Source organism: Peromyscus leucopus, chromosome 2 (genome assembly GCF_004664715.2).
Source record: "Peromyscus leucopus breed LL Stock chromosome 2, UCI_PerLeu_2.1, whole genome shotgun sequence".
Taxonomy (NCBI): Eukaryota; Metazoa; Chordata; class Mammalia; order Rodentia; family Cricetidae; genus Peromyscus; species Peromyscus leucopus.
Window position 1 is genome coordinate 54,635,360 of NC_051064.1, and position 10,342 is coordinate 54,645,701.

The 10,342-nt window shown below is 48.2% G+C and overlaps 1 protein-coding gene and 1 pseudogene across 1 annotated transcript; both read right to left on the bottom strand.

Moving 5' to 3' along the window:
• Window positions 1-214: 214 nt before the first annotated feature.
• Window positions 215-1,174, bottom strand: LOC114703279 (olfactory receptor 13C7-like). Its single transcript, XM_028884075.1, has one exon. The coding sequence runs from the start codon at window positions 1,172-1,174 to the stop codon at window positions 215-217; it is 960 nt and encodes a 319-aa protein (XP_028739908.1).
• Window positions 1,175-9,174: 8,000 nt separating this feature from the next.
• On the bottom strand, window positions 9,175-10,133 carry LOC114703271 (annotated as a pseudogene).
• Window positions 10,134-10,342: the final 209 nt, after the last annotated feature.

Genomic DNA, 10,342 nt, shown 5'->3' on the forward strand with positions numbered 1-10,342 from the left:
TACAAACACATAGATAATGTTTAAAAATCTTTAAAAACAATGTGTGATACCCAGAGTGTTCAATGGCCATGCACACTGGGGGAACTGCTCCCAGAATGAGGTGGGAGAATTGCCATTAATGTCTTCCCATTCATTCAGCGTCCTTCTGTGGATTGGGATTTATTGTATAGTTCTTGATGAAGGATTATACAAGAACCATTGCGGCCCTTCACCATCACTGCTTGAAGTGTTTCTGACTCAGCAGGCTCCTCACAGCAGCCCTCACATCCTTGTTCCTCAGGCTGTAGATGATGGGGTTCAGCATGGGGGTCACCACCCCATAGAAGAGGGAGATGAGCTTGTCTGCGAGGTCCTGCTTGTCTGCCCCCAGTGGGTCCTTGGACTTAGGCTTCCTGTACATGAAGAGGATGGTCCCATAGAAGATGATCACCACAGTGAGGTGGGCAGAGCAGGTGGAGAAGGCCTTCCTCCTCCCCTCAGCAGAGGGGATCCTCAGGATGGTTACAAGGATGAAGATGTAGGAAACAAAGATGAACATAACTGGAATCCCCAGGAAGATCACATTGGCCACCCCCATGCTGATGATATTGATGGAGATGTCAGCACAGGCCAGTTTCAGGACAGCCAGGATCTCACAGGTGAAGTGATTGATGACATTGTCCCCACAGAAAGGCAGGCGCATTGCCAAAGATGTCTGCACTGTGCCTGTGATGCCTCCAGCCACCCAGGAGCTGATGGCCATGGGCACGTAGGCAGCCTTGCTCATGACCACTGGGTACCTGAGGGGGTTGCAGATGGCCACATAACGGTCAAACGCCATCATACTCAGGAGCACACACTCCGTGGCTCCCATGGCAAAGGAGAGAAACATCTGCACTGCACAGGCTGAGAAGGAGATGGTCTTCCTGGGGGTCAGGAAGCTGTCGAGGATGAGGGGGACCGAGGAGGTGGTGTAGCAGATGTCCAGGAAGGAGAGGTTCCCCAGGAAGAAGTACATGGGCGTGTGCAGGTGGGAGTCGAGGATGGTGACCAGGATGAGGACCCCGTTGCCCAGCAGGATCACCAGGTACATGGACAGGATGAGCAGGAAGAAGGTTTTCTCCAGTGTTGGGTGGGCGGAGAGGCCCAGGAGAATGAAGCCAGTCACAGGGCAGGTCTGGTTGGATCTCTCCATGTTCCCTCCTATGTTGCAGGAACCCAGAAGGTCGCCTTCAGGATTCTTGGGTGCCTATAATGCCAAGGGAACCTGTGAGAAAGAGCTCCTTGATGAGCAGTTGGCTCAGAGCTCTGATGATCTGTGAGAAGTGGTCATCCATGTTGTTCTGAGTCCAATGCAGGAAACCCGAACAGCACCGGCTTGGTGGTATCTGGCCACTTGAAGAGATGTTTGAAATGTCATCTGGGTAAATTTAATTTTGCTAATCACGTTTCAAACAGGTATCATACATTTAGTTGAAGTTGGACCATTTGTGAACAACTTATTTTTCTCAGCTTTGTCAAGAAATACTATATTTTACTTGAAAAATTTCACCCATGGAGCCTAGGTTTGGCTGAAACCCCTAATCGCGTTTGTCTCAACTCCTGGCCACTCCCCTGTGTGAGCGCTCCTGAAGGCTGCCTTCTTCCTCTCTCCTTATTCACTTCCATGGTAGACATGATCCTGAGCCAGTCACTCACTCATTCATACATGCTCGCATAAGCTGAAATCTCCTGGAACGTTCATTAAAAGAACTGGCCTTGACACCCACTGGCATTGGTCGGGGCGTGGGAATGGCTAAGGCTCTCCTCCTTTGTGGAGGTGCTCATTTTTTGGACCTCACTGCTACTGAGGCATTCCATACAAGGACGATTTGATCTCATGAATTTCTCTCTTTTGACCTTTTCTTATATCACTGATGCACCTTCAGATTTCCCCATGCCTCTTCACATCAGGCAGGAAGCCGGGAGTGTGACTGGCCCACGAGAGTTTCTTTATTCTTTAAAAGTGATTCAGCTCAACAGGTAGACACTTGTTTCCAAGCCTGACAACCTTGATTTGACCCCCGGGGTCTACACAGTACCAGGAAAGAACGAACTCCTGCAAGTCATCCTCGGACCTCTGTGAGCATGCCTCAGTGTGAGCATGCATGTGAGCGTGCACACACACACACACACACACACACACACACACACACACACACACACAGTGCTAGCTTACCTTTTTGGCAAATATGCTGATAAAATCACTTTATTTATTTGAGAGCTAGAAATAGCCCAGCAGTCAGAAACAGCCGATCTGGCTGGAAGCACCAGCTAAAGGAGTGAGCATCTCAGGTCATGTTTTGTTTTCTTGTTATGTTCTCTGTTTGGATCAATCCACAAAGGACCTTTGGAGACCTAGGCAAAGCCCTTTAAACCGCACTCTGCTGCCGGGATTATTCCAGTCCCCGATGGGATTTGAAGTCACAAAACTGAAGTGACAAAGTTCAGAAACTTTCCCTACACCTGGGACTATGTCCCCGTGATCCAATTAGTCTGAAATCTCTGCAGAAATACTTTCCTCCTACTTGGGTTGTTGGGAAGCGCTGGAGAAGGGTCATCCTGGCCCTGTTGGAATAAGCGTCTAACTCGTGAGGACTCTCAGTGTATACTATAATAATCTGGGGAGAATGTGGGACCCACACACTGCAAAGGGAAAATCCTTGTGGCTTGGGATCCTTGGCTGTTTGCAAACTCAAGAGCTCAGTACTGTACAAAAGGTTCTCAAAGTTTCCTTCTTAGCTGGACCCAATCACAGAAATTGCAAGCTCCTGCCACAGTCCAGGCCTTAAAGGGCATGAGGGAGGCCATAAATAAATCTGATCATTTGCTACCAAGCCTGCCAAAGCTGATGACCTGTATTTGATCCCCAGGACCCACATTATGGAAGGAGAGAACTGACTCCTGCAAGTTACCCCTCTAACTCCGTATGTGGTGCACATGTACAGGGGTACACACTTGCACACACACACACACACACACACACACACACACACACACACTACACAAATAAGTGCAATTAAAATTTAAGAAGAATAAAAAAATATATACCCTTTAAGAGAAAAATAAAATTCACATCATGCATGCCTTCCTCAGGGTGAGAACTAGAACTTTCCAGTACATTATAGGCCCTCCATCTTGTCCTGTCTCCTCTCTCCAGGACTATGGCAATGCCTCATTTCCCTCCTGAAATAGATTTCCTTCTCTTTATTTGATGACTACTGACTTCTGTAGAAGCTGTTCACTTCTAGGCAGACTCCCATGCACCCCCCTCCATGAGCCAACAGCACCCAGGTACTGTCGTGAAGGACCTTTCTCAGTGTGACTAAAGCCCCATGGGAGTTGACTTTAAGTTTGTCCAGTTGAGTCTGGTCACATCAGGTGAGAAATATTTACTGAGTGGAAAGGATTCTACATGCCACAGGGCTGCCACAAGGATCTGAGAATGTCCCCTTGGAACAGTCAGCAAAGCAAATGGGACCACAGACTACCAACAAGAGAACCTGAATTCCAGACTGCCAGCTAGAGAACGTGAATTCCACCAACAGTCTGGATGAGCTTGGGAGAGGATTTTTTTTAAGCTCCCAACCACTCTCACCCAGATACCTCATTTATAGATAATAGTTGGGGGGTGTTTTAAACTGTTAACTTTGTGTAGTTTGTTATGCAGCCAAGGAAGATTAATAATCCATTCCTGATTTCTTTCATGGCTTTATCACCTACAAAAACATCAGTGTAAATTAATTGCTTCATTGAAAAACGAAGTAATAATTGCAAACCCAGCTTGCTAAGAAAAGGGAAGGTTTGCTACCATGGAAGGGAAATGCATCTGAAAACCTAATTTAGGGTTTCAATAGCCCTTTTTGTGCAAGCCAGGCAAGGCTGAGTGTGACCAGGGACCAGACATCTGGCATGGAAGAGCAGTAGAGGAATGGATCATTTCGCGTTTCTGCTTCTCTCAGCTCTCTTTCCTTACCCCCTCCACTTCTAAAGACAGGAGAGCAGGGCATGGTGTGGGTTGAGTGAGCACCCTCAGCTAGCCCACCAGGAAGGCAACGAGAGGGAAAGGGACTCAGTGCATGGTTAAAATGAGACCAGCACAAGAAGACTGGGCCAGGCTGTCTGTGGCATCTTCAAGTCAATCGCCCCAGACAGCAGAGCTCTGTAGAAGGCCCCACACAGACCTGTCTCTGGTGTCCTCAGGCTGGTTTGCCTTCTCTGTGTGGAGGACAGTTGTTTGCTTTCAGAATCCTGTGGACTCCTCACGCTATGTCATAGATTAGACTCCTGTCTTTTAACTGTTTTTTCCAATTGTGGGTTTATTCTTTCTTTTTGGTGGAACATGTTCTTCCATAGCTTCTTGAGAAAAGTATATTGAAGACCTTGTATGTCTGAGCATATTTTATTCAGTCTTTATAAATGACTAATATTTTGGTGTGTGTATTAGTCAGGGTTCTTAAAAAAACAAAAACAAACCCAACTTGTGTGTGTGTGTGTCTGTGTGTGTGTGTGTGTGTGTGTGTGTGTGTATGTGTGTGTGTGTGTGTGTGTGTGTGTCTGTGTGTGTATGAAGTAGGAAACTAGTTCAGGTGGTCATGTGATTGTGAAGGCTGACAAGCCCCTCCTGGTGCTATGGAACTGGCTGGAGACCCAAGAACAATCTTTGTCGTTGTTCACAAAGCTCATGTCCCAGCTCTGAGGAGGCGGCCCCTCATGTTCCTTTTTACTCTTCTATTGTGACATCCATCTGATTGGACGATGCCTACACAAATTATGGAGGGCAACCTGCTTTACTCAGTTTACCTGCTCAGATGTGGCTAATTTCATCTAGAAACACCTCACAGATAAATCCAGAACAATGTTTGACCAGATAGCCCAGCACCTACGCTCCCTTCAGTCACATTTCAATGCGAGATGGATTCTGGGAACTTTCTAGAGAACATCTTTCTTCTGAATCAGAAGGCACATCTGCCATAGTGAGAGGTCATTCTGACTCTTGGTCTGTGGGTGTGGCTGTTGGTTTTACCCTTTGGAAGCACAAAGTTCCCATGTTCTCATTTTTGCCTGCTGTCCTTCAGCCCAGAGTCCTGGTTTTCCTTCTTACTGAACACACTTTTTGTTGGGGTGGATGCTCAGTGTCATGGAGGCGCATGATCTCTCATGCATTCGCCACCTAGTCTTCCTTATTTTAACAGTACCATCTTTGCCTCAGGGATAAGGGTACTTGGTGCAGAAAATCCTCTGCCTCGTTAGCCTCATTATTGCCCAACATTCCTGGTTCTGCCTGGGGATTTGACTCTGTCAGATCGAGGACGGTTAACACTGTCCATCCACTTTCCACATAGCATCACCGTTGACATTTGGCTTCTCCTTAGCTTCATGGGTTTTATTGGGAAGGGAAGAAGGGAGGGAAGGAAGGGATGAAGGGAGGGAGAGAGGGAGGTAGGAAGGGAGGGAGGGAAGGAAGAAGGAAGAGAGGGAGAGAGAGAGGAACGGAGGGATGGAGGGTGAGGGGAAGGAAGACTTTCATGGGTTTAAGAGGGAGAAAATTCAGATGCTTCTGTCCTGATTACATGAAATTTCTAACGATGTATATTATTTTCTTACTTATTTTCCTATTATTTGTTACACATTCCTTCTTGCTAGAATATCAGATGCACAGGGATAGGGTTCATCACAATGCCGAGAGTCCTGGGTCTGGTCCTTGACTCAGGGCATTAGGGCTTTATAAATATGATTGTAGTGGCTGATACTGACTACCAGTCTGAGAGGCTCCCGAACCCCCTAGGAGACAAAGCTCTGGGTACATGTGTGAGAATCAGATGTGGTGAACTGAGGTGGGAGGACCCGTCTTAACTATGGGCGGCACCATCCTGTGGGCAGAGGGCACGGCACTGTCTTTCCTGGATTTTAGAGCCTAGTGGCTGAGCGGGAGGTTTCCTTACTGGTGGAAACGCCTTCCTCAATGCCACTGTAGGCCAACGTTTTTTGCTTTTGAAATCTATAGCATTTCTTACGCTTGGAGAAAAGGATAAAAGATACACAAAGTCCTGAATCAGGCACTAGCCGACATCCAGTGTGAGTCTATGACATAGCTCCTTGCTAGACTAAGCAATGAGCCTGGTCTCGTGCCCGCCATGAACCCTTCATTTGACAATCAAAGCCTGGGCAGCTGTTTTCCCTCGGCGCATCCCCGAGGGCTCGCAGATCAGAAATCCCTGAGTTCATGCTACATGTCGACATGACTGTGAGTGGTTAGCTTCTCTGAAGTGGCAACACCACAGCCGTGGAAATAATCCCCCGCAGAGTGACGTCACAACAGGAGGTCTTCAGCCCTGTTACCCTCTTAAGGGGCAGCGGCAACGCATGCAGCATTCTACACGTTATAATTATGAAATTCTTCCCCTAGCTCTTCCCACCATGACGAACTTTGACAACCTACATAGCATCCCTAGCAGGCAGACAGTGATTTCTAAATAACCATCCCTCACTAAAGGAAACAATGGGTTCTTAGAGAAAATGGCTGTTTCCAGGTCTGCGGAGGGAGCGTGACTGTTGAACAAGGGACACCTGGACAGACCTGGAAGCAGGAAAGTGATCACAGAAGCTACCGCAGTCCTACATAGTTCCTGGGGCCTTGTACCTGTGACTACACAAGTGAAACCCTTCATTTCTAGATCTAGTCACCAATTCATGGAAAATGAGGACACAGACAACACAGAGCTGTCACCAACCAAGTGCAGACATGAGAAACTTTAGTGTCCTTTAGTGGGCAACTGTCTCCTCAAAGAATTAATAGGGACAGGAGGAGAGAGAGAGAGAGGTCGTGAGACCCAAAGGGAGGGAATGAGAAAAAGGGAGGGAGTGGGAAAAGAGAAAAAAAGATCAGAGAAGTATAGATTAAGATACTAGCCGGGTGATGGTGGGGGCGCATGCCTTTGATCTCAGCACTCGGGAGGCAGAGGCAGCCGGATCTCTGTGAGTTCGAGGCCAGCCTGGGCTACAGAGTGAGTTCCAGGAAAGGCACCAAAGCTACACAGAGAAACCCTGTCTCAAAAAACTATACATATAGTTTATTCTGCTCCTAGTTCAATTGAACAGATTGAAACAAAGCATCTATAACAGTTTTGGGATAGAGTGTGATGATACATAACTATGATTCTAGCACTTTGGAGGCTGAGGCAGGAGGATCAGGAGTCCAAAGTCCTCCTCTGCTCCATAGTGAGTTTGAGGCCAGCCTGGGCTACATGAGACTCACAAAACATGGAGCAAGTGAGACATTTTTAGAGATATGAACACTGGACAATGGGTTACAGAAGAATCATTGCTGGGCTTTAGATGCGTCAGTGGTATATTTACAATATTATATATATATATATATATATATATATATATATATATATATATATATATATTACTTTACCATGTGTCTTAGGGTTTCTATTGCTGCAATGAAACACCATGACCAAAATGCAAGTTGGGGAGGAACAAATCCCCCGGGGTTGGAAAACCAGCAGCATTGTCAGGTCCCGGAGATGAGTGTCTGGATTTGTTCCCCGACTTTTCTATGGCTTTAAATCTTACCATCAAAGGCGGGAAAGAAGGAAAAGACTCACCCAAAACTTAGCTCTTTCCACACCGGTCTGCTTCTGTGTTTGCTTACTTGTCCTGTGACAAGGTACCGGTCAGAAACAAGGTCAGGAAGAGGTCATTGTTGCTGTTGCTGCTGTTTTTCCAACCCCAGGGATTGAACTGGGGACAGAACCCAGAGCCTCACCGGGCTAGCCAGGCACGTGCCTGACCACGGAGCCGCATCCCCAGCCCCCACATTATCACTGTCACTTGAACTTTCTTATTTTGTGCTGCCGTCTCTCACTAAGTAGCACTAGCCTTGAACTTGCAATCTTCTTGCCTTGGTCTCCTAAATACCTGGAATTTCCAGCGTGGAAGAAGGCTTCATTTTGGCTATGGTTTGGGAGGGTACAGTCCACCATGGCTGGGAAGGCAGGGGGCAGAGGAGCTCAGGGCCAAGTTATAACCCCCACTCCCACCCCCCGTGACTTCCTTCCTCCTGCCTGACAGGCCCTTCCTCCTGAAGTTTCCACCCCCTTCCCAGAGAGTGCCACCGTCTGGGGACTGAGTGTTCCAACACTGAGCCTGTGGGGGACATCTCACACTCACACCACGGTGGTTTTCTAATGTTGTTGTCTCTCTTCCCGCCTGCCGAGTTAGCACCGGGAACTTCGGGACACACCCTGGTTAGTTCCCAGCTCCCTGATTTATAGTGGTCACGACATTGACATTTCTTCTGCATTGTCTCTGAAACCTGTCTTCCACCAGCATCCTTCCAACCTCCGCATTTCAGTGCTTATAAATTGTTGGATTACAGGGACCGGAACGATGGCTCGGTGGATATAATTACTCCCTGCTCTTTGCAGAAGACCCAGCAGCCAAGGCCGGCGGTTCACAACTGCATGTAACTGCAGCTCCAGTAGGTCTGGCACCTTTTGCTGGCCTCTGAAGGAAGGGCATGCAAGTGTGTGCACATACACCCAAACACAACAACACATGCATACATATACAAACATACAAAAATGTTTAGTCACATGCACACACGCACAACAATAAATTTAAGATCCTGTTAACTTGTAAATAAAAGTTGGAATTTACTCAGTTGCTGCCATGCCCTGTATGGAGGGCTATGGAGGGTGTGCATAGGCTTTGTGCTAGAGGGTAAGGAAAATTGCACAGCAAGGCGGAGAGATCACACTGGCTGGGCCCCACTTAAATGGGAGTGTAGCCCTGGGATCCAAAGCCATGGATGATTTCACAAGATACATGTTTCTTGTCCCCACACAGAGGAGCAATCTGCTTAGAAAGGTGAATTCAGACTTGTACAGTAGAGAATGAGATAGCCCCACCCCCGTCAACGCCCCCCTTTTCTGGCAGCATACCATTTTCATCTTTAAGGCACATGCCCAGGAGGTCTTAGGTGTTATCGTTTTAGTTGTGTCCAGCTCTCTGATACACAGGAAATACCATTTTCAGATAATCACTTTTTACATACACCTCCTTTGGAGAACATGTTTCAGAGATTCCCGGAGGAGCACAGCTAGGGAGCAGAGAACTATGGGTATTTCTGTCCTCCAAACATCACTAGGTGGAGCTCTTCTTAAGTACCACCAGGTTCCTCACAGCAGCCCTCACATCCTTGTTCCTCAGGCTGTAGATGATGGGGTTCAGCATGGGGTCACCACCCCATAGAAGAGGGAGATGAGCTTGTCTGCGAGGTCCTGCTTGTCTGCCCCCAGTGGGTCCTTGGACTTGGGCTTCCCATACATGAAGAGGATGGTCCCATAGAAGATGATCACCACAGTGAGGTGGGCAGAGCAGGTGGAGAAGGCCTTCCTCCTCCCCTCAGCAGAGGGGATCCTCAGGATGGTCACGAGGATGAAGATGTAGGAGAAAGAAATAAAGAGAACCGGGACCCCAGAAAGATTATATTTGTCACCCCCATGCTGATGACATTGATGGAGATGTCAGCACAGGCCAGTTTCAGGACAGCCAGGATCTCACAGGTGAAGTGATTGATGACATTGTCCCCACAGAAGGGCAGCCGCATTGCAAGGGACGTTTGAACCATGGAGGCAACAATCCCACCTGCCCAGGAGCCGGCAGCCATGGGCATGTAGGCAGCCTTGCTCATGACCACTGGGTACCTGAGGGGGTTGCAGATGGCCACATAACGGTCAAACGCCATCATACTCAGGAGCACACACTCCGTGGCTCCCATGGCAAAGGAGAGAAAACATCTGCACTGCACAGGCTGAGAAGGAGATGGTCTTCCTGGGGGTCAGGAAGCTGTCGAGGATGAGGGGGACCGAGGAGGTGGTGTAGCAGATGTCCAGGAAGGAGAGGTTCCCCAGGAAGAAGTACATGGGCGTGTGCAGGTGGGAGTCGAGGATGGTGACCAGGATGAGAACCCCGTTGCCCAGCAGGATCACCAGGTACATGGACAGGATGAGCAGGAAGAAGGTTTTCTCCAGTGTTGGGTGGGCGGAGAGGCCCAGGAGAATGAAGCCAGTCACAGGGCAGGTCTGGTTGGATCTCTCCATGTTCCCTCCTATGTTGCAGGAACCCAGAAGGTCGCCTTCAGGATTCTTGGGTGCCTATAATGCCAAGGGAACCTGTGAGAAAGAGCTCCTTGATGAGCAGTTTGGCTCAGAGCTCTGATGATCTGTGAGAAGTGGTCATCCATGTTGTTCTGAGTCCAATGCAGGAAACCCGAACAGCACCGGCTTGGTGGTATCTGGCCACTTGAAGA